This window comes from Mobula birostris, chromosome 1 (genome assembly GCF_030028105.1).
Source record: "Mobula birostris isolate sMobBir1 chromosome 1, sMobBir1.hap1, whole genome shotgun sequence".
NCBI lineage: Eukaryota > Metazoa > Chordata > Chondrichthyes > Myliobatiformes > Myliobatidae > Mobula > Mobula birostris.
The window spans coordinates 251,997,493-252,022,100 of NC_092370.1; the positions used below are offsets into that span (position 1 = coordinate 251,997,493).

The following is a 24,608-nucleotide window of genomic DNA, read 5'->3' on the forward strand; positions in this document are numbered from 1 at the left end:
GTGTCCGACCCCTGGTCGTCCCGCCAGCAGCGACATCTGTCCTGCATCTCCGAGTACACGACGGACATCCGGCATGTCTCGGGAAAGGACAACGTCGTGGTGGACGCACTTTCCAGACCTACCATACAGGCCCTGTCCCAGGGGGTGGACTATGCAGCGCTGGCAGAGGCACAGCAGACAGACGCTGAGATCCCCAGTTACAGGACTGCAGTCTCCGGTTTGCAGCTCCAAGAACTCCCCGTAGACCCAGGTGAGAGGATCCTACTGTGTGACGTAGCTACCGGCCACCCCGCCCCGTCGTCCCAGCAGCCTGGCGCCGGCGGGTTTTCGAGTCCATTCACAATTTAGCGCATCCCTCCATCAGGACAACCGTCCGGCTGGTCTCCAACAGGTTCGTGTGGCATGGACTTCGTAAGCAGGTCAGCGAATGGGCCAAAACGTGCATGCGGTGCCAAATGGCCAAGGAGCAGCGGCACACCAAGGCTCCGCCGCAGCGGTTCGAACCCACCCGCCGGAGGTTCGACCACATCCATGTGGATATCGTGGGGCCCCTGCCAGTGTCACGAGGAGTGCGGTACCTCCTAACTATGATAGACCGGTTCACCAGATGGCCAGAGGCAGTCCCGCTCACTGACACCACCGCCGATTCCTGCGCCCGAGTGCTGATCGCAACCTGGGTAGCCCGCTTCGGGGTACTGGCCCACATTACCTCCGACAGGGGATCCCAGTTCACCTCCAGCCTGAAGTCGGCTATCCTTTTAGGATCGCAGCTACACCACACAACTGCCTACACCCACAGTCGAACGGACTAGTGGAGCGCTTCCACCGTCACCTGAAGTCGGCTCTCATGGCCCGCCTGGAGGGGCCTAACTGGGTGGACGAGCTTCCCTGGGTCCTGCTCGGAATCCGCACGGCGCCCAAGGAGGATCTGCACACCTCGTCGGCCGAGTTGGTGTACGGTGCACCCCTGGTAGTCCCAGGAGAGTTCATACCAGCCCCAAGGGGGCAAGAGGAAGAACCCGCAGCAGTCCTGGACAGACTACGGGAGAGGCTCGGTAACCTGGCCCTCATCCCCACTTCACAGCACGGACAGAGCCCGACCTGTGTACCCAAAGACCTGCAGAACTGTAAGTTTCTTTTTGTACGATGGGGCGGACACCAGGCACCGCTACAGCGGCCCTACGAGGGGCAGTTTAAGGTGATCAGGAACAACGGGTCCACGTTCGTGCTGGACATTGGGGGGGGAGAGGAGGTTTTCACGGTGGACTGACTCAAACCGGCCTATGTGGACTTGACGCAGCCGGTCCAGGCTCAGGCACCGCGGCGCAGGGGCAGACCTCCCAAACAGAGGCCAATCCAGACTGTGGACATTGGGGGAGCTATCGCCGGTTCTGGGGGGGGGGGGGTTATGTGGCGACCCACTTTCTAGCACCCACGAACCGGCTCACAACAACGCGCGCAGACCATCTTCACCAGCGGGGGGAAAATCCCGCGCGCGAGGAAAGGGTCTGGGAATATGCATTCCCCACAGCAGTCCCGCCCAGGGAGGGCGGGAACGGGAAGGCTTTAAAGCAGGCCTCGAAGTTTGACTAAATCTCTTTCATTGCAACTCTAACTCACCAACTCCATGTGGTTATTCTAGCGCTGTGTGTAGCACACCGCTACAGTATAGTCATTCTAGCAACATTAGACAAACAAGAATTTGGGCATAGCAGGATCCCACAGATAGCAATGTTTAAAAAAATCAACTGAAATTTTGTTTTAAGCAAGGGATAAATCAAGAAGTGCCAACTTTGGTTGCCACTGTACCATAGTTTTTAACACGACTCTAATACAGCTTGGGGTGCTGGAGTTTGGATTCCAATTACGGCCTCTTCTGCAAGGAGTTTGTATCTTCTTCCCATGACCCCATAGGCTTCCCCCGTTGCTCTGGTTTCCTCCCACAATCCAAAGACGTACTGGTTAGTAGGTTAATTTGGTCATTGTAAATTACCCCATGATAAGGCTAGGGTTACTTATGTAGCCCCCTGGTAAGCCTCAGGCTCTCTCAGCTCGCTTCCGTCTAGGGGGAGCAGCCTTCAGCCCCACAAAACTGGGTAATCAAGTTTGTGTGGATGCTGTGTGATGTACCCCACCCCGCCAAATAACAGACAATACACCATATGTGAGTAAATGATTATACTTTATAGATCTTACTGGAACTACGTAATTAATAGAGATAAAATATAAAAGGAAAATAAAAGGCACCAAAGTTATCAAAGTTCAACCACTTTGTGCACAACCGTTGGAGCTCAATTAACGGAGTCTTCTTTCCACCATTCGATCCCCTCTGACCCCCTCGACCTGCTGCCTGGGATCAACCACAGTGGTCGACCAGATGCTCTACATGAGTCTGTCTTCATCTCCTCTCCTTGCCGAAGACCCTGGGCCTCAGACTCCCGCTCAGGGTCAGTCCGCCACCCAGTTTACAGCATCGCGTGAGCTCTGTCCCCATCGCACCTTCTGCCCCAAAGCCCACGAAAAACAATAGCTTAGAGACACACAAGAAAGAATAACATCTATCCCAATTGGTTAGCAAATGAATACAATTCTCTTTATAACCCAAACAAGCTGCTAGAGAGAGAACTTTCTCAGCAATTAGAATAACAAAGAAGCCATTTTATTCTAACATAACAAGAAAGCCATTTTGATTAGCCTCAGCAGTAACATAAAAGAAGAAACCCCTTACACTTAGGTAGGTTTGCAGGGGAGCGCAGCTTGGTGGGATGGAAGGGCCTATTGCGACTTATATTTCTAAGTAAAATAAAAATTAAAATAAAATTTTATTTGTCACATATATTTACATGAATGAGGAATTTACTGCGGTGTGCTGGTCATGACCTGATGAGTAACAAAAAATAACATTCAACCATTATAAAGAATTATATAAAAACATGCTGCCTATGATGACAGTGTAGAACTGCACCTGTACGCCCTGGGGAAGATGAGCTATTAATCTTTGGGACTGAGACAGATCCCATGGCACTAGTTCATACTCTTGGATGAACTGATAGTGCATTGAAGTTCCATTGAAGACTTTGTACTTAAATTTGATTGTGGATCGAGCTATAATTGACATACCTTTTGATTGCAAATAAAAACTATGAGCTTGCATGAGATGTGTTTCCAGCTAACTCCCTGTAAACAGGTAATTAATATCAGTAAGGGTGTGACTGTCTTATCAGTTTGCTGCATATCTGTGGCACCGAGGCCAACCTTCAAATCATTCTGACCTTTTAATTCTCTTCCTTTTGCAGCTTGATTTGGAAAAACCAATCGAGGAGCAGGGGCCACTTGATGTTATAATCCACAAACTGACCGATGTTATTCTGGAGGCTGATCAAAATGATGCACAGTCCCAGGAGCTGCTCCAGAGGGTTCAGGTGAGGACAATCTCAACTCCACAAAACACTGATGCATGCTGCCATAAAGCTAACAACCATCTCCTGCCAATGGGTTTTGGCCCAAAACATCGACTGTACTTTTTTCCACAGCTGGCCTGGCCTGCTGAGTTCCTCCAGCATTTTGTGTGTTGCTCGGATTTCCAGCATCTGCAGATTTTCTCCTGTTTGTGACAACTATCTCACATTGGTTTGTTGGCACTCTGGGATGTTGCTGTGGGCTACGCTGGAGAATTACTGGTGTGCTTTGCAGGAATAAAATATTTTCTGGAAAAATTTCTGCAGTTATAAAAATAATAGGAGATGGGAAGGAAAGGATTTTGGCTGATTGTAGGGAATCCCCTTCCTAGGTAATAAGAATAATTGCCTTGGAATGTACAGTGGTCTAAGAATAGCTGTATTAACCAATCAGTGCAGGGTGGATGGGGATATTAACCAATCAGTGCAGGGTGGATGAGGCTATTAGCCAATCAGTGCAGGGTGGGTGGGGCTACTAGCCAATCAGTGCAGGGTGGGTGGGGCTATTATACTTTATACTTATACTTTAAGCTTTATTGTCACCAAACAATTGATACTAGAACATACAATCATCACAGCGATATTTAATTCTGCGCTTTCCGCTCCCTGGAGTACAAATCGATAGTAAATATTAAAAATTTAAATTATAAATCATAAATAGAAAATGGAAAGTAAGGTAGTGCAAAAAAACCGAGAGGCAGGTCCGGATATTTGGAGGGTACGGCCCAGATCTGGGTCAGGATCCGTTCAGCAGTCTTATTACAGTTGAAAAGAAGCTGTTCCCAAATCTGGCAGTATGAGTCTTTAAGCTCCTGAGCCTTCTCCCGGAGGGAAGAAGGACGAAAAGTATGTTGGCTGGGTGGGTTGTGTCCTTGATTATCCTGGCAGCACTGCTCTGACAGCGTGCGGTGTAAAGTGAGTCCACAGACGGAAGATTGGTTTGTGTGATGTGATGTGCCGTGTTCATGATCTTCTGCAGCTTCTTGCGGTCTTGGACAGGACAACTTCCATACCAAGTTGTGATGCACCCTAGAAGAATGCTTTCTACGGTGCATCTAAAAAAATTAGTGAGGGTTTTAGGGGACAGGCCAAATTTCTTTAGTTTTCTCAGGAAGTAAAGGTGCTGGTGGGCCTTCTTGGTAGTGAACTCTGCTTGGTTGGTCCAAGTCAGGTCAGGTATTAACCAATTAGTGCAGGGTGGATGGGGCTATTAATCAGTCAGTGCCGGGTGGATGGGGCTATTGAAGCCAGATATCATGAGCTGAAATCCCCAGGGAAGCGCTAAGCCAATTTGACAAATCATAATCAAAATTGCAATCAATTGGCAATCTCTTGAATTAATAGGCATCCGTTAGTCTCATCAGACCATAGATTTGCACCTTGGAAGGTTTCTTTTGAATTAACCTTCATGAATAACGACAAAGGCACAAGGGCAGATTGCTGTTCCATAGAAAGATAAAAAGACCTTAAATGGAAATCCACGGATTGTTTGCCATCGTGTATTTTCATTTTTAAGGCTCATGGACCCTGCTCATAACTGTTTGTCCCATTCCTATCTGGGAAGAGGGTACATAGCATCCATGTCAGGACCACCAGTCTCAAAAACAGTGACTTTTCCCAAGCAAGAAAGATGATCAACACCACCATCCATTAACATACCCCACTACTCCCCCAGCCACCACAACGTTATATAAGCTTTCTTTTATATTTAGTTCAAGTTTAAGTTTAATTGTCATTTAACAATACATGAATACTGATGAACACAGCCAAATAAAACAGTGTTACTCCAGGATCAAGGTGCAAGCCACAATATCAGCAATCGCACACAGCACATGACATATCGAGTATATTTATATTGATGGTGTTTTTTTTATTATTGTGTTATCTTAGTGAATTTTTCTGTGCTGCATCGGATCTAGAGTAATGGCTAATTTGGTCTCCTTTGCTGTGCTGGAAATGACATTAAACGATCCGTGACTCTTGAATCCTATGATCTCACAGCTGAGAGAGGCGAAAACCATGTTGTTCAGTTCGAGTTTGTTGTGAATCTAAAACTAGAGAACACATGTTTAAAGTGAGAGCTGAAGTATTAAAGGAGATCTGAGAAGCAAGTTTCTCCACAAAGCCGATGTTGGGATAATGGATAAGTTACTAGAAGAAGTGGTGCAGGCTGGTACAATCACAGCGTTCAAGTGGCATTTCAGTAGGTGCATGGATCGGCACACTGTCCAAATGTGGGGAAGTTTTGTAACCACAGACGAGTATCTTGGTTGGTATGAATCAGTTGCACTGTTTTGTACAACTCTTATGAATGAGGGCAAAAGGCACACAGTGGCACCCCGGGAAAGGAAACCACAGGGTGTTCTGCAGATGCTGCAGCACAAAGAAAAGTTTGGAGGCAGTCAGCAGGTCAGGCAGCATCTAATGAGGAGAATACACAGTTGGTATTTCCAGCTAACACCCTTCATCAGGACCGAATGAAGGGTATTGGCCAGAAATGACCACTTTTTATTTACCTCCATAGGGGCTACCTGTTCCCCTAGCGTTCTGTGTATGTTACCCAGGAAAATACATGCCTCAGGAGCTGGTCAAAGAACAGTTCTCAATGGAGCTACTGATGGCTTCCCACCTTTACACTAAATGGGCTGTATACACTAGCATGGAAATGTTACATCCACACACGCAATACAGGTGCAGTGAGCTGCCGAGGAGATTTGTACAGTACAGTAGGAATTTTATGGGCTAAAAATAAAAACAAGTCAGGTGTAAGAAACTGGGGTAAAAATCAGGCAGCAAACAAAGACGGCGTTAGATTCTCCCTTGGTTCTAACATGCCGGATGAAACACTCAATTCTTGAGATGGTGACCATCAACATTGCGAAGTGAAGCAGGGGAAGTTAATTTAATATACCCACAGGATGTCTTGATATTATGGCATATACACTGTTTCACAGTGTTGGTATGATGGAGTGTACTGTGTTTCACAGTGTGTTGGTATGATGGAGTGTACTGTGTTTCACAGTGATGGTATGATGGAGTATACTGTGTTTAACAGTGTTGGTATGATGGAGTATACTGTGATTCACAGTGTTGGTATGATGGAGTACACTGTTTCACAGTGTGTTGCTATGATGGAGTGTACTGTGTTTCACAGTGCTTTGGTATGATGGAGTATACTGTGTTTCACAGTGTGCTGGTATGATGGAGTATACTGTGTTTCACAGTGTGTTGGTATGATGGAGTATACTGTGTTTCACAGTGTGTTGGTATAATGGAGAATACTGTGTTTCACAGTGTTGGTATGATGGAGTATACTGTGTTTCACAGTGTTTTGGTAAGATGGAGTACACTGTTTCACAGTGTGTTGGTATGTTGGAGTATACTGTGTTTCACAGTGTGTTGGTATGATGGAGTATACTGTGTTTCACAGTGTGTTGGTATGATGGAGTATACTGTGTTTCACAGTGTTGGTATGATGGAGTGTACTGTGTTTCACAGTGTTGGTATGATAGAGTATACTGTGTTTCACAGTGTTGGTATGATGGAGTATACTGTGATTCACAGTGTTCGTATGATGGAGTACACTGTGTTTCACAGTCTGTTGGTATGATGGAGTATACTATGTTTCACAGTGTGTTGGTATGATGGAGTATACTATGTTTCACAGTGTGTTGGTATGATGGAGTATACTGTGTTTCACAGTGTGTTGGTATGATGGAGTATACTGTGTTTCACAGTGTGTGGGTATGATGGAGTATACTGTGTTTCACAGTGTTGGTATGATGGAGTATACTGTGTTTCACAGTGTTGGTATGATGGAGTGTACTGTGTTTCACAGTGTTGGTATGATGGAGTGTACTGTGTTTCACAGTGTGTTGGTATGATGGAGTATACTGTGTTTCACAGTGTGCTGGTATGATGGAGTATACTGTGTTTCACAGTGTGCTGGTATGATGGAATATACTGTGTTTCACAGTGTGTTGATAAGATGGAGTACACTGTGTTTCACAGTGTGTTGGTATGATGGAGTATACTGTGTTTCACAGTCTGTTGGTATGATGGAGTATAATGTGTTTCACAGTCTGTTGGGATGATGACGTATACTGTGTTTCACAGTGTGTTGGTATGATGGAGTATACTGTGTTTCACAGTGTTGGTATGATGGAGTGTACTGTGTTTCACAGTGTGCTGGTATGATGGAGTATACTGTGTTTCACAGTGTGCTGGTATGATGGAGTATACTGTGTTTCACAGTGTGTTGGTATGATGGAGTATCCTGTGTTTCACAGTGTTTGTATGATGGAGTTTCCTGTGTTTCACAGTGTTTGTATGATGGAATATACTGTGTTTCACAGTGTTGGTATGATGGAGTATACTGTGATTCACCGTGTTGGTATGATGGAGTACACTGTGTTTCACAGTGTGTTGGTATGATGGAGTATACTGTGTTTTACAGTGTGTTGGTATGATGGAGTATACTATGTTTCACAGTGTGTTGGTATAATGGAGTATACTGTGTTCCACAGTGTGTTGGTAAGATGGAGTACACTGTGTTTCACAGTGTTGGTATGATGGAGTGTACTGTGTTTCACAGTGTTGGTATGATAGAGTATACTGTGTTTCACAGTGTTGGTATGATGGAGTATACTGTGATTCACAGTGTTCGTATGATGGAGTACACTGTGTTTCACAGTCTGTTGGTATGATGGAGTATACTATGTTTCACAGTGTGTTGGTATGATGGAGTATACTATGTTTCACAGTGTGTTGGTATGATGGAGTATACTGTGTTTCACAGTGTGTTGGTATGATGGAGTATACTGTGTTTCACAGTGTGTGGGTATGATGGAGTATACTGTGTTTCACAGTGTTGGTATGATGGAGTATACTGTGTTTCACAGTGTTGGTATGATGGAGTGTACTGTGTTTCACAGTGTTGGTATGATGGAGTGTACTGTGTTTCACAGTGTGTTGGTATGATGGAGTATACTGTGTTTCACAGTGTGCTGGTATGATGGAGTATACTGTGTTTCACAGTGTGCTGGTATGATGGAATATACTGTGTTTCACAGTGTGTTGATAAGATGGAGTACACTGTGTTTCACAGTGTGTTGGTATGATGGAGTATACTGTGTTTCACAGTCTGTTGGTATGATGGAGTATAATGTGTTTCACAGTCTGTTGGGATGATGACGTATACTGTGTTTCACAGTGTGTTGGTATGATGGAGTATACTGTGTTTCACAGTGTTGGTATGATGGAGTGTACTGTGTTTCACAGTGTGCTGGTATGATGGAGTATACTGTGTTTCACAGTGTGCTGGTATGATGGAGTATACTGTGTTTCACAGTGTGTTGGTATGATGGAGTATCCTGTGTTTCACAGTGTTTGTATGATGGAGTTTCCTGTGTTTCACAGTGTTTGTATGATGGAATATACTGTGTTTCACAGTGTTGGTATGATGGAGTATACTGTGATTCACCGTGTTGGTATGATGGAGTACACTGTGTTTCACAGTGTGTTGGTATGATGGAGTATACTGTGTTTTACAGTGTGTTGGTATGATGGAGTATACTATGTTTCACAGTGTGTTGGTATAATGGAGTATACTGTGTTCCACAGTGTGTTGGTAAGATGGAGTACACTGTGTTTCACAGTGTGTTTTTATGATGGAGTATACTGTGTTTCACAGTGTTGCTCTGATGGAGTGTACTGTGTTTCACAGTGTGTTGCTATGTTGGAGTGTACTGTGTTTCACAGTGCTTTGGTATGATGGAGTATACTGTGTTTCACAGTCTGCTGGTATGATGGAGTATACTGTGTTTCACAGTGTGTTGGTATTATGCAATATACTGTGTTTCACAGTGTGTTGCTATGATGGAGTGTACTGTGTTTCACAGTGCTTTGGTATGATGGAGTATACTGTGTTTCACAGTCTGCTGGTATGATGGAGTATACTATGTTTCACAGTGTGCTGGTATTATGCAGTATACTGTGTTTCACAGTGTTGGTATGATGGAGTATACTGTGTTTCACAGTGTGTTGGTAAGATGAAGTACAGTGTGTTTCACAGTGTGTTTTTATGATGGAGTATACTGTGTTTCACAGTGTTGCTCTGATGGAGTGTACTGTGTTTCACAGTGTGTTGCTATGATGGAGTATACTGCGTTTCACAGTGTGTTGATAAGATGGAGTACACTGTGTTTCACAGTGTGTTGGTATGTTGGAGTATACTGTGTTTCACAGTGTGTTGGTATGATGGAGTATACTGTGTTTCACAGTGTGCTGGTATTATGCAATATACTGTGTTTCACAGTGTGTTGGTATGATGGAGTATACTGTGTTTCACAGTGTTGGTATGATGGAGTATACTGTGTTTCACAGTGTGTTGATAAGATGGAGTACACTGTGTTTCACAGTGTGTTGGTAAGATGGAGTACACTGTGTTTCACAGTGTGTTTGTATGATGGAGTATACTGTGTTTCACAGTGTTGCTATGATGGAGTGTACTGTGTTTCACAGTGTGTGGGTATGATGGAGTGTACTGTGTTTCACAGTGCTTTCGTATGATGCAGTATACTGTGTTTCACAGTGTGTTGGTATGATGGAGTATACTGTGTTTCACAGTGTGTTGGTATGATGGAGTATACTGTGTTTCACAGTGTGTTGCTATGATGGAGTATACTGTGATTCACAGTGTTGGTATGATAGAGTACACTGTGTTTCACAGTGTTTTGGTATGATGGAGTATACTGTGTTTCACAGTGTGTTGGTATGATGGAGTATACTATGTTTCACAGTGTGTTGGTATGATGGAGTATACTGTGTTTCACAGTGTGTTTGTATGATGGAGTATACTGTGTTTCACAGTGTTGCTGTGATGGAGTGTACTGTGTTTCACAGTGTGTGGGTATGATGGAGTGTACTGTGTTTCACAGTGCTTTCGTATGATGGAGTATACTGTGTTTCAGAGTGTGTTGGTATGATGGAGTACACTGTGTTTCACAGTGTGTTGGTATGATGGAGTATACTGTGTTTCACAGTCTGTTGGGATGATGACGTATACTGTGTTTCACAGTGTGTTGGTATGATGGAGTATACTGTGTTTCACAGTGTTGGTATGATGGAGTATACTGTGATTCACAGTGTGCTGGTATGATGGAGTATACTATGTTTCACAGTGTGCTGGTATGATGGAGTATACTGTGTTTCACAGTGTGTTGGTATGATGGAGTATACTATGTTTCACAGTGTGTTGGTATGATGGAGTATGCTGTGTTTCACAGTGTGTTTGTATGATGGAGTATACTGTGTTTCACAGTGTTGCTGTGATGGAGTGTACTGTGTTTCACAGTGTGTGGGTATGATGGAGTGTACTGTGTTTCACAGTGCTTTCGTATGATGGAGTATACTGTGTTTCAGAGTGTGTTGGTATGATGGAGTACACTGTGTTTCACAGTGTGTTGGTATGATGGAGTATACTGTGTTTCACAGTCTGTTGGGATGATGACGTATACTGTGTTTCACAGTGTGTTGGTATGATGGAGTATACTGTGTTTCACAGTGTTGGTATGATGGAGTATACTGTGATTCACAGTGTGCTGGTATGATGGAGTATACTATGTTTCACAGTGTGCTGGTATGATGGAGTATACTGTGTTTCACAGTGTGTTGGTATGATGGAGTATACTGTGTTTCACAGTGTGTTGGTAAGATGGAGTACACTGTGTTTCACAGTGTGTTGGTATGATCGAGTATCCTGTGTTTCACAGTGTTTGTACGATGGAGTTTCCTGTGTTTCACAGTGTTTGTATGATGGAGTATACTGTGTTTCACAGTGTTGCTATGATGGAGTGTACTGTGTTTCACAGTGCTTTTGTATGATGGAGTATACTGTGTTTCAGAGTGTGTTGGTATGATGGAGTACACTGTGTTCCACAGTGTGTTGGTAAGATGGTGTATACTGTGTTTCACAGTGTGTTGGTATGATGGAGTATACTGTGTTTCACAGTGTTTGTATGATGGAGTATAATGTGTTTCACAGTGTGGTGGTATAATGGAGTACACTGTTTTTCACACTGACTTGGTATGGTGGAGTATACTGTGTTTCACAGTGTGGAATGATGGAGTATACCGTGTTTCACAGTGTGTTGCTATTGTGGAGTATACTGTGTTTCACAGTGTTCGTATGATGCAGTATACTGTGTTTCACAGTGTGTTGGTATGATGGAGTGTATTATGCTTCACAGTGTGTGGGTATGATGGAGTATACTGTGTTTTACAGTGTGTTGGTGTGATGGAGTATACTGTGTTTCACAGTGTGTGGGTATGATGGAGTGTACTGTGTTTCACAGTGCTTTCGTATGATGGAGTATACTGTGTTTCAGAGTGTGTTGGTATGATGGAGTATACTGTGTTTCACAGTGTGTTGGTATGATGGAGTATACTGTGTTCCACAGTGTGTTGGTAAGATGGAGTACACTGTGTTTCACAGTGTGTTTGTATGACGGAGTATCCTGTGTTTCACAGTGTTTTTATGATGGAGTATAATGTGTTTCACAGTGTGGTGGTATAATGGAGTACACTGTTTTTCACACAGACTTGGTATGGTGGATTATACTGTGTTTCACAGTGTGGAATGATGGAGTATACCGTGTTTCACAGTGTGTTGCTATTGTGGAGTATACTGTGTTTCACAGTGTTCGTATGATGCAGTATACTGTGTTTCACAGTGTGTTGGTATGATGGAGTACACTGTGTTTCACAGTGTGTTGGTATGATGGAGTATACTGTGTTTCACAGTGTGTTGGTATGATGGAGTATACTGTGTTCCACAGTGTGTTGGTAAGATGGAGTACACTGTGTTTCACAGTGTGTTTGTATGATGGAGTACACTGTGTTTCACAGTGTTTGTATGATGGAGTATAATGTGTTTCACAGTGTAGTGGTATAATGGAGTACACTGTTTTTCACACTGACTTGGTATGGTGGAGTATACCGTGTTTCACAGTGTGTTGCTATTGTGGAGTATATTGTGTTTCACAGTGTTCGTATGATGCAGTATACTGTTTTTCACAGTGTGTTGGTATGATGGAGTGTATTATGCTTCACAGTGTGTGGGTATGATGGAGTATACTGTGTTTTACAGTGTGTTGGTGTGATGGAGTATACTGTGTTTCACAGTGTGCGGGTATGATGGAGTATACTGTGTTTCACAGTGTGTTGGTATGATGGAGTATACTGTGATTCACTGTGTTGGTATGATGGAGTACACTGTGTTTCACAGTGTGTTGGTATGATGGAGTGTACTGTGTTTCACAGTGTGTAGGTATGATGGAGTATACTATGTTTCACAGTGTGTTGGTATGATGGAGTATACTGTGTTCCACAGTGTGCTGGTATGATGGAGTATACCGTGTTTCACAGTGTGTTGGTATGATGGAGTATACTGTGTTTCACAGTGTGTTGGTATGATGGAGTATACTGTGTTTCACAGTGTGTTGGTAAGATGGAGTACACTGTGTTTCACAGTGTGTTGGTATGTTGGAGTATACTGTGTTTCACAGTGTGTTGGTATGATGGAGTATACTATGTTTCACAGTGATTTGGTATGATGGAGTATACCGTGTTTCACAGTGTTGGTATGATGGAGTATACTGTGTTTAACAGTGTTGGTATGATGGAGTATACTGTGATTCACAGTGTTCGTATGTTGGAGTACACTGTGTTTCACAGTGTGTTGGTATGTTGGAGTATACTGTGTTTCACAGTGTGTTGGTATGATGGAGTATACTGTGTTTCACAGTGTGTTGGTATGATGGAGTATACTATGTTTCACAGTGATTTGGTATGATGGAGTATACCGTGTTTCACAGTGTTGGTATGATGGAGTATACTGTGATTCACAGTGTTCGTATGTTGGAGTACACTGTGTTTCACAGTCTGTTGGTATGATGGAGTATACTATGTTTCACAGTGTGTTGGTATGATGGAGTATACTATGTTTCACAGTGTGTTGGTATGATGGAGTATACTGTGTTTCACAGTGTGTTGGTATGATGGAGTATACTGTGTTTCACAGTGTGTTGGTATGATGGAGTATACTGTGTTCCACAGTGTGTTGGTGAGATGGAGTACACTGTGTTTTGCAGTGTTTGTATGATGGAGTATAATGTGTTTCACAGTGTGGTGGTATAATGGAGTACACTGTTTTTCACACTGACTTGGTATGGTGGAGTATACTGTGTTTCACAGTGTGGAATGATGGAGTATACCGTGTTTCACAGTGTGTTGCTATTGTGGAGTATACTGTGTTTCACAGTGTTCGTATGATGCAGTATACTGTGTTTCACAGTGTGTTGGTATGATGGAGTGTATTATGCTTCACAGTGTGTGGGTATGATGGAGTATACTGTGTTTTACAGTGTGTTGGTGTGATGGAGTATACTGTGTTTCACCGTGTGTGGGTATGATGGAGTGTACTGTGTTTCACAGTGCTTTCGTATGATGGAGTATACTGTGTTTCAGAGTGTGTTGGTATGATTGAGTACACTGTGTTTCACAGTGTGTTGGTATGATGGAGTATACTGTGTTTCACAGTGTGTTGGTATGATGGAGTATACTGTGTTCCACAGTGTGTTGGTAAGATGGAGTACACTGTGTTTCACAGTGTGTCTGTATGATGGAGTATCCTGTGTTTCACAGTGTTTGTATGATGGAGTATAATGTGTTTCACAGTGTGGTGGTATAATGGAGTACACTGTTTTTCACACTGACTTGGTATGGTGGAGTATACTGTGTTTCACAGTGTGGAATGATGGAGTATACCGTGTTTCACAGTGTGTTGCTATTGTGGAGTATACTGTGTTTCACAGTGTTCGTATGATGCAGTATACTGTGTTTCACAGTGTGTTGGTATGATGGAGTATACTGTGTTTCACAGTGTTCGTATGATGGAGTATACTATATTTCACATTGTGTTGGTATGATCGTGTATACTGTGTTTCACAGTGTGTTGGTATGATGGAGTATACTGTGTTTCAGAGTGTGTTGATATGATGGAGTATACTGTGTTTCACAGTGTGATGGTATGATGGAGCATACTGTGTTTCACAGAGTGTTGGTATGGTGGAGTATACTGTGTTTCACAGTGTGATGGTAATGTGGCGTACACCGTGTTAGCTTCTGTCTTTAAAATTATTCATTCCTTTTATGTGGGAATGCATGGTTCCAATTTATCTCTGCAACGTAGTTGTGAGATCTGTCATCCCATTTGTTGAGGGTACTGACATGGCCTGGGGGCTAGTTATGGTTTAACCAGGGGTGTAAAGGGAGAATGGTGTGTGGAGTGGGCCCCTGTTACTTATCCGGCAACAATGAATGTCAACTGAGACCGGTTATATAAAAAGTACCAAACATTTATTTAGCACGGATAAACGATAAGGAAAAAAAAACAAACAAAAACCGGAAGTTAACAGATATACAGCTGTTCACCAACTCGCCATGCGGCTGTGGTTCTTAAAGCGTTAAATGTGAAATCAGTTCTTAAAGCAATACAGTTCTTAAAGCGATACAGTTCTTAAAGCGATAACTTCGAAAGTCCAACTGATTTACACGTTCAATTGGGGGAGTCTTCTCTGGAGAAGGATTTCTTCACAGACGCTACTTTCCTGCTGATTCTGTCCACAGGATTCACAACGCCTAAAATAAACAGTTTAGATCAACTGACCTCAAATTCCCTTAGAGAGAGAGAGAGCCCCTTTTTGCATGAACTCTTTGCTCTTTCCGGCAAGAGTTATCTCGATGCAGGTTCTCCTCCAACGAAGACTCAATAAGGTCGATTCTTTATTAAACTGCCAAACCATGCCGACTTCTCTCGATCCTTCGATGAATTCTTCACTCTCCCTTCTAATGTTGGAAGTGAGTAAAGCAACACATTTAGCAAAAAATTCCAGTCCAAATAATATGGGTCCTTGCAACAGAACGCACACTCCATTTTAAAAATGAATCTGCGTCACAAAAACAAACACGCAACAGAATCGGAGATACAGCAAGTTCTACCTGGAAATCTACAATCTCAAAAACCCCCAACTGCATCACCTGGGTCGACCCTTATATAGTCACGGGTCACATGTCATCACATGACTTCACATCGGTGGGAAAATCACATCAGGTGACCTCCAACAGACCATTACATCATCCTCACAAAATAAAACACATCTCCTTGAGCATGTTACACCCCTCATTATCATGGCATGTATTTCTGTCTGTTGGTCATTTGCGTCTTTCTGCTCCATCTCCACCCTCCCCTCCTCTGGAAAGGTAGTCAAATTTAATTCTATGTTCTTGGGCCATTCTCATGTTTTGAGAGACTGTTTTCTTCGGTTGCTTTGCAGAGTCATTCTGTCACTATCTCTTGCGTTTTGTCATAAATAAAGTCTGGCATTAACCACACTTTGTGTAGTTAGCAAGCCTTGTTCACTGAAACCACCATGTTCAATGTGAACATGGCGCTAGTCTTCACCTGCCTCTGCTGAACTTTTTAATGGAGGTTTTATTGTATTTTAAATCGATGGTGTGCCACAGAGTTGGGTGATGTTGTTTAGAACCATAGAACATTACAGCACAGAAACAGGCCTTTTGGCCCTTCTTAGCTGTGTCGAACCATTTTTCTGCCTCGTCCCACTGACCTGCACCTGGACCATATCCCTCCATACACCTCTCATCCATGTACCTGTCCAAGTTTTTCTTAAATGTTAAAAGTGAGCCCAGATTTACCACTTCATCTGGCAGCTCATTCCACACTCCCACCACTCTCTGTGTGAAGAAGCTCCCCCTAATGTTCCCTTTAAACTTTTCCCCCCTCACCCTTAACCCATGTCCTCTGGTTTTTTTCTCCCCTTGCCTCAGTGGAAAAAGCCTGCTTGCATTCACTCTATTTATACCCATCATAATTTTATATACCTCTATCAAATCTCCCCTCATTCTTCTACGCTCCAGGGAATAAAGTCCTAACCTATTCAACCTTTCTCTGTATAATTCAGTTTCTCAAGTCCCGGCAACATCCTTGTAAACCTTCTCTGCACTCTTTCAACCTTATTAATATCCTTCCTGTAATTTGGTGACCAAAGCTGAACACAATACTCCGGATTCGGCCTCACCAATGCCTTATACAACTTCATTATAACATTCCAGCTCTTATAGTCAATACTTTGATTTATAAAGGCCAATGAACCAAAAGCTCTCTTTACAACCCTATCTACCTGTGACGCCACTTTTAGGGAATTTTGTATCTGTATTCCCAGATCCCTCCGTTCTGCTGCGCTTCTCAGTGCCTTACCATTTACCCTGTATGTTCTACCTTGGTTTGTCCTTCCAACGTGCAATACCTCACACTTGTCTGTATTAAACTCCATCTGCCATTTTTCAGCCCATTTTTCCAGCTGGTCCAAATCCCTCTGCAAGCTTTGAAAACCTTCCTCACTGTCCACTACACCTCCAATCTTTGTATCATCAGCAAATTTGCTGATCCAATTTACCACATTATCATCCAGATCATTGATATAGATGACAAATAACAATGGACCCAGCACTGATCCCTGTGGCACACCACTAGTCACAGGCCTCCACTCAGAGAAGCAATTCTCTACCACCACTCTCTGGCTTCTTCCATCGAGCCAATGTCTAATCTAATTTACCACCTCTCCATGTATACCTAGCGACTGAATCTTCCTAACTAACCTCCCATGCGGAACCTTGTCAAAGGCCTTACTGAAGTCCATGTAGACAACATCCACTGCCTTCCCTTCATCCACTTTCCTGGTAACCTTCTCAAAAAACTCTTAATAGATTGGTTAAACATGACTTACCATGCGCAAAGCCATGTTGACTCTCCCTAATAAGTCCCTGTCCATCCAAATACTTGTAGATCCTATCTCTCAGTACTCCTTCCAATAATTTACCTAGTACTGACATCAAGTTTACTGGCCTATAATTTCCCAGATTACTTTTAGAGCCTTTTTTAAACAATGGAACAACATGAGCCATTCTCCAGTCCTCCGGCACCTCACCCGTAGATACTGACATTTTAAATATATCTGCCAGGGCCCCTGCAATTTCAACACTAGTCTCCTTCAGGGTCCGAGGGAACACCCTGTCCGGTCCTGGGGATTTATCTACTCTGATTTGCCTCAAGATAGCAAGGACCTCCTCCTTTTCAATCTGTACAGTTTCCATGATCTCACTGCTTGTTTCCCTTAATTCCATAGACTTCATGCCAGTCTCCTTAGTAAATACAGACACAAAAAAACCCACTTAAGATCTCCTCTATTTTTTTTGGTTCCATACATAGCCGACCACTCTGATCTTCAAGAGGACCAATTTTATCCCTTACAATCCTTTTGCTCTTAATATACCTGTAGAAGCTCTTTGGATTATCCTTCACCTTGACTGCCAAAGCAACCTCATGTCTTCTTTTAGCCCTCCTGATTTCTTTAAGTATTTTCTTGCACTTTTTATACTCCTCAAGCACTTCATTTATTCCCTGTTTCCTATACATGTCATACAACTCTCTCTTCTTCTTTATCAGAGTTCCAGTATCCCTTGAGAACCAAGGTTCCTTATTCCTATTCACTTTGCCTTTAATCCTGATGGGAACATACAAGCTCTGCACTCTCAAAATTTCTCCTTTGAAGGCCTCCCACTTCCCAATCACCTCCTGGCCAGAGAATAACCTGTCCCAATCCACGCTTTTCAGATCCTTTCTCATTTCTTCAAATTTGGCCTTTTCCAGTTTAAAACCTCAACCCGAGGACCAGATCTATCTTTATCCATCAAAGTTGCTGGTGAACGCAGCAGGTCAGGCAGCATCAATAGGAAGAGGTACAGTCGACGTTTCGGGCCGAGACCCTTTGTCAGGACTAACTGAAAGAAGGCTAGTAATCTCTTACTAGCCTGATGAAGGGTCTCGGCCCAAAACATCAACTATACCTCTTCCTATTGATGCTGCCTGACCTGCTGCGTTCACCAGCAACTTTGATGTGTGATGCTTGAAATTCCAGCATCTGCAGAATTCCTCGTGTTTGCTATCTTTATCCATGATCAAGTTGAAACCAATGGTGTTATAATCACTGGAACCAAAGTGTTCCCCTACACACACTCGCGTCACCTGTCCTAACTCGTTTCCTAATGGGAGATCTAATATTGCATCCTCTCTAGTTGGTACCTCTATATATTGATTTAGAAAACTTTCCTGAACACATTTCACAAACTCTAACCCATCTAGACCTTTAACAGTATGGGAATCCCAATCAATATGTGGAAAATTAAAATCCCCTATCACCACAACTTTATGTTTCCTGCAGTTGCCTGCTATCTCTCTGCAGATTTGCTCCTCCAATTCTCGCTGACTATTGGGTGGTCTGTAATACAATCCCACTAATGCGGCCATACCTTTCCTGTTTCTCAGCTCCACCCATATGGCCTCAGTAGACAAGCCCTCTAATCTGTCCTGCCTGAGCACTGCTGTAACATTTTCCCTGACAAGCAATGCTACCCACCCCCCCCCCACCTTTCATTCCTCTGCCTCTATCACATCTGAAACATTGGAACCCTGGAATATTCAGCTGCCAGTCCTGCCCCTCCTGTAGCCAAGTTTCAGTAATGGCTATAATGTCGTAATTCCATGTGTCAATCCACACCCTCAGCTCATCTGCCTTCCCCACAATACTCCTTGCATTGAAATAGACACACTTCAGAAGATTATTGCCACCACACACAACCCTTCTATTTGTGACTTTGCATGAACTTTTAACATAGTTTATTTTCACCCCAGCCACACTGTCAGCTCTGGCACTCTGGTTCCCATCCCCCTACAAATCTAGTTTAAACCGTCCCCAATAGCACTAACAAACCTCCCTGAAAGGATATTGGTCCCCTTGTAGTTCAGGTGTAACCCGTCTCTCTGGTACTGGTCCCATCTGCCCCAGAAGAGGTCCCAATGATACTGAAATCTGAAACCCTGCCCCCTACACCAGTTCCTCAGCCACTTGTTCATCCTCCAGAGCATCCTATCCTTACCCTCACTGGCACATGGCAGAGGTAGCAATACTGAGATTATCACCCTGGAGGTCCTGCTTTTCAACTTCCTACCAAGCTCTCTATACTCACTCTCCAGGACCTCCTCACTCTTCCTTGCTATGTCATTGGTACCGATGTGCACCACGACATCTGGCTGATCACCCTCCCACTTCAGAATGCTGTGCACGCATTTTAGTGGGGTTTTATTGTATTTAAAATCAACGTGTGCTACAGAGTTGGATGATGTTTTTAATGGGGTTTTATTGTATTTTAAATGGACGGTGTGTCAGGGAGTTGGGTGATGTTTTAATGGGGTTTTATTGTATTTTAAATGGACGGTGTGCCAGGGAGTTGGGTGATGTTTTAATGGGGTTTTATTGTATTTTAAATGGACGGTGTGCCAGGGAGTTGGGTGATGTTTTAATGGGGTTTTATTGTATTTTAAATTGATGGTGTGCTACGGAGTTGGGTGATGTTTTTTTGATTTTGCTGCTGTTTTCTCTTTCATTTGCTACTGTTCCCCATCCAGATCAATAATCATTCTGCATCCGTTCCTCGTGTTTGCGACACTGAAATCCACACATAGCTTTCCAGTTTGTGACAATGGTAGATATTGGAACAGGTTTTATAGAGTCATAGGGCACTACAGCACTGAAACAGGCCCTTCAGCCCATCTAGTCCATGCTGTACCATTAATCTGTACTGTCCCATCAATTTGCCTCCTTACCTCTCTCATCCATGTGTTTATCCAAACTTCTCATGTATTTTGATGTCAAACCTGCCTCCACCACTTTGAGTGACAGCTCGTTCCACGCTCTCATCACCCTCTGAGTGAAGTTCCTCTTCATATTACCCGTAGGCATTTCACCTTTCACACTTAACCCAAGACCTTTTGCTCTAGTGTCACCCAACCTCAGTGGCAAAAGCTTGCTTGCATTTACACTATCTATATCTCTATCAATGTTGAGAAATGTACGGTTGTACATTTTGGAAGAAGAAATAATCGGGCAGATTATTATCTAGATGGGGAGAAAATTCAGAAATCGGAAGGGCAAAGGGACTTGGGGTCCTCATGCAGGATACCCTAAAGGTTAACCACCAGGTTGGATCGGCAGTAAGGAAAGTGAATGCTATGTTGGCATTCATTTCAAGGGGAATAGTGTATAAGAGTAAGGAGGTGTTGATGAGGCTCTATGGGGCATTAGTGAGACCTCATTTGGAATACTGTGTGCAATTTGGGCCCCCTATCTTAGAAGGGATGTACTGATGTTGGAGAGAGTTCAGAGAAGATCTACGAGGATGATTCCTGGAATGCAGGGGCTAACATATGAGGAGCATTTGTCGGCTCTTGGATTGTATTCATTAGAGTATAGAAGAACGAGAGGGGATCTCATAGAAACATTTCGAATGTTGAAAGAGTTGGACAGAATAGATGTGGAAAGGCTGTTTCCCCTGGTGGGTGAGTCCAGGACAAGAGGCCACTGTCTTAGAATTAGAGAGTACCCATTTAAAACAGAGATGAGGAGAATTTTTTTAGCCAGAGAGTCGTGGATTTATGGAATTCGTTGCCACATACAGCTGTGGAGGCCCGATCATTGAGGGTGTTTTAGAAGGAGATTGATAGGTATCTAATTAGTCAGGGTATCAAGGGATATGGGGAAAAAGCTGGAAATTGGAACTTGATGGGAGAATAGTTTAGCTCATGGTGGAGTGGCGGAGCAGACTCGATGGGCCAAATGGCCTACTTCTGCTCCTTTGCCTTGTGATCTTGTGACCTTCATAAGCTTTTATACCTGCAAATGAATCGAGCTTACTGTACTGCTGTTCCAGCTCAGGGCATTGGAGCTTGGAGATCAATTCTGGTGTCATTTGTAAGGAGTCTGTAAAGGCTAATTTATACTTGTGCATCAAATCAACGCCATAGGTACAGCGTAGCCGTGTCACTATACAGTGCCTGCGCGGATCCCTACGTTGTAGCCTGACGTGCACCTCTCCCAAAATGTAACTATGCGTCGCAGCAACGCAGACCGAAACAACAGTGATTGGTCCGTTTGGTCGCATCGCATTTCCTCCTACGCTGCAATAGCTTCCCATTGGGCGACTGAAGGGCAGGGAAGGAACTCTGGCTGCAGTGCTTTCCATAAAGCTTTACAGACCTCCGAAATTATGGAGGACACATTTCGCTTTTACGAAAAAGACGCTCGCTTTAAACTTGTTTACCCCGAGTAAGACTACCATGACCATGAAGCCTTGCGCGGGCAGGTGTGTGCGCATGCTTGACGTGCGAATATGTGACGTGCACATGGGTGTACGTGCCTGAATTGCAGGACGACGCAGACACACCAACGCACAAGTATAAATGCTCACAACGGCGTAGCCCACTTGCGTAGGCTACGGCGTAAGCTGGTACGTACCAGCCTTTAGTCCTCCTTGAGGAACGTGTGGGGGTTGTCCGGGTCTTCCGGTTTCCTCTTGTTGTCCAGGTTCATTCTGGTCATTGTAAATTGTCTGGTGATTAGGTTAGGGTTAAACTGGGGTTTTTGGGGGTTGCTAGATGACATGGCTCGGAAGGCCAGAAGGGCCCGTTCCTTGCCATGTCTGCAAGTAAAATAATAAACTGAAAAAATAAAAATAAAGAAATAATTTGACAAAACTAGGAGTGGCTGTTGGGGGAGGAGATAGATTCAAAAGAATTGTCAGGAAGCAAAAACTTCATGGATTCAATATCTGATGTATTTGTCAAGCAAGAATATGCTCAAGTATTATGTTTTTATTCTCAGGACTACATCAACACACATCCAGAGACCATAATTCTGGATCCCCTCCCTGCAATCAGAACCCTTCTGGATAGATGCAGATCCTATGAACTGATTCGCAGGCTTGAAAGCTGCATGCAAGGTAAGTGGTGAAAATGCTATTGCTGTTACTTTGAACAGAGGTTGGATTTATGATTATTTCTTCAAGCCACTCTGGAAACCTGAATTGTAATAACACTTCTGAGAAAGCATGTTTTCTCAAGATACAAGTGTTTTAAGAAGTCTTTGGCATGAAATGTTAATTCTATTTCTCTGACTATTTCAGCTTGTGTTTAGGTATTCTCTGTAAAAGGCAGACGGAATTTAATCCTGTTTAAGCAGTGTAATTTATCTTGGGATGTCTAGTAAGGGCAAGACTATAAGACCTAGGAGGGGATTAGACCTTGCAGTCCACTGAGTCTGCCCCGCCATTCCATCGTGACTGATCCTGGATCCCACGCAACCCCATACACCTGCTCTTTCACCATATCCTTTGATGCCCTGACTGACCAGGAAATGATTAACTTCTGCTTTAAATATACTCACAGACTTGGCTTCCACAGCTGTCTGTGGCAGAGCATTCCACAGATTCACTACTCTCTGGCTAAAAAAAAATCCTCCTTACCTCATTCTAAAAGGTTGCCTCTCAATTTTGAGGCTGTGCCCTCTAGTTCTGGACACCCCACCATAGGAAACATCCTCTCCACATCCACCTTATCTAGTCCTTTCCACATTCAGTAGATTTCAAAGCGATCCCTCCCCTCCTCCCTCCCCCCCCGCCCGCATTCTTCTAAATTCCAGTGAATACAGGCCCAAAGCTGCAAGACACTCCTTGTATGTTAACCACTTCGTTCCTGGAATCATCCTCGTGAACCTCCTCTGGACTCTCCAATGACAACATATCCTTTCTGACATCTGGGGCCCAAGACTGTTGACAATACTCCATGTGTGGCCTGACTCGTGTCTTATAAAGGCTCAGCATTATCTCCTTGCTTTTATATTCATTCCCCTTAAAATAAATGCCATCATTGCATTTACCTTCTTTACCACAGACTAAACCTGTAAGTTAACTTTCTGGGAGTCTTGCAGTTTTCTCCCCATTTAGATAATAGTCTGCACTATTATTCCTTTTACCAAAATACAAACGTTTGTATGTTATCATACATTTCCCAACACTGTATTCCATCTGCCACTGTTTTGCCCATTCTTCCAATTTGTCTTAAGTCCTGATGCAATCGCATTGCTTCGTCAGCACTACCTACCCCTCCAGCTATCTTTGTGTCATCTACAGACTTTGTGACAAAGGCATCAATTCCATTATCCAAATCATTGACAAACAATGAAAAGTAGCCGTCCCAATACTGACTCCAGAGGAACACCACTAGTCAGTGGCAGCCAACCAGAAAAGGCCCCCTTTATTCCCACTCGGTGCCACTTGCCTATTGGCCATTCCTCTGTCCATGCCAGCATCTTTCCTCTAACGCCATAGGATTTTATTTTGTTAAGCAGCCTCGTGTGGCACCTTATCAAATGCCTTCTGAAAATCCAAGTAAATGACATCCACTGCCTCTTCTTTGTCCACCCTGCTTGTTACTTCCTCAAGGCACTCTAGCAGATTTGTCAGGCAAGATTTCCTTTTACAGAAACCATGCTGACTTATTTTATCATTAGTCTCCAAGTACCTCGAAGCCTCATCCTTCATAATGGATTTCACCGCTTTCCCAACCACTGAGGTGAGGCTAACTGGCCTATAATTTTCTTCCTCCCTTCTTAAAGAGTGGAGTGACTTTTGCAATTTCTCAGTCCTCCAGGACATGCCAGAATCAAGTGATTCTTGAAAGATCATAGCCAATGCATCTGTTATCTCTTCAGTAATCTCTTTCAGGACTCTGGGATGTAGTCCATCTGGTTCCAGTGACTTTTGAGTTTGCCTCGCACTTTTTCCTTTGTAATAGCAAAGGCACTCACTCCTGCTCCCTGACACTCACGGACCTCTGGCACACTGCTAGTATCTTCCACAGTGAAGACAGATGCAAAGTACCCATTAAGTTCATCTGCCATTTCTTCGTCCCCTATTACACATGGCCAAGTGGTTAAGGCATTGGACTAGCGATCTGTAGGTCGTGAGTCTGAGCCCCAGCCAAGGCATCGTGTTGTGACCTTGAGCAAGGCACTTAACCACACATTGCTCTGCGACGACACCGGTGCCAAGCTGTATCGGCCCTTGCCCTTCCCTTGGACAACGTTGGTGTCATGGAGATGGGAGACTTGCGGCATG

At 43.6% G+C, this 24,608-nt stretch overlaps 1 protein-coding gene across 6 annotated transcripts in view; it reads left to right on the top strand.

The window, feature by feature from the left end:
- Window positions 1-24,608, top strand: part of itpk1a (inositol-tetrakisphosphate 1-kinase a) — a 308,158-nt gene that overhangs the window by 195,735 nt on the left and 87,815 nt on the right. For 5 of the 6 annotated variants that reach the window (XM_072274778.1, XM_072274786.1, XM_072274785.1 and 2 more), the window contains 2 exons: window positions 3,297-3,422; window positions 22,316-22,433. In XM_072274778.1, coding sequence (XP_072130879.1) covers window positions 3,297-3,422; window positions 22,316-22,433 — 244 coding nt within the window. Of the gene's footprint in view, window positions 1-1,054; window positions 1,128-3,296; window positions 3,423-22,315; window positions 22,434-24,608 lie in introns of those variants that run through there. The other variant, XM_072274806.1, reaches the window with a different exon arrangement.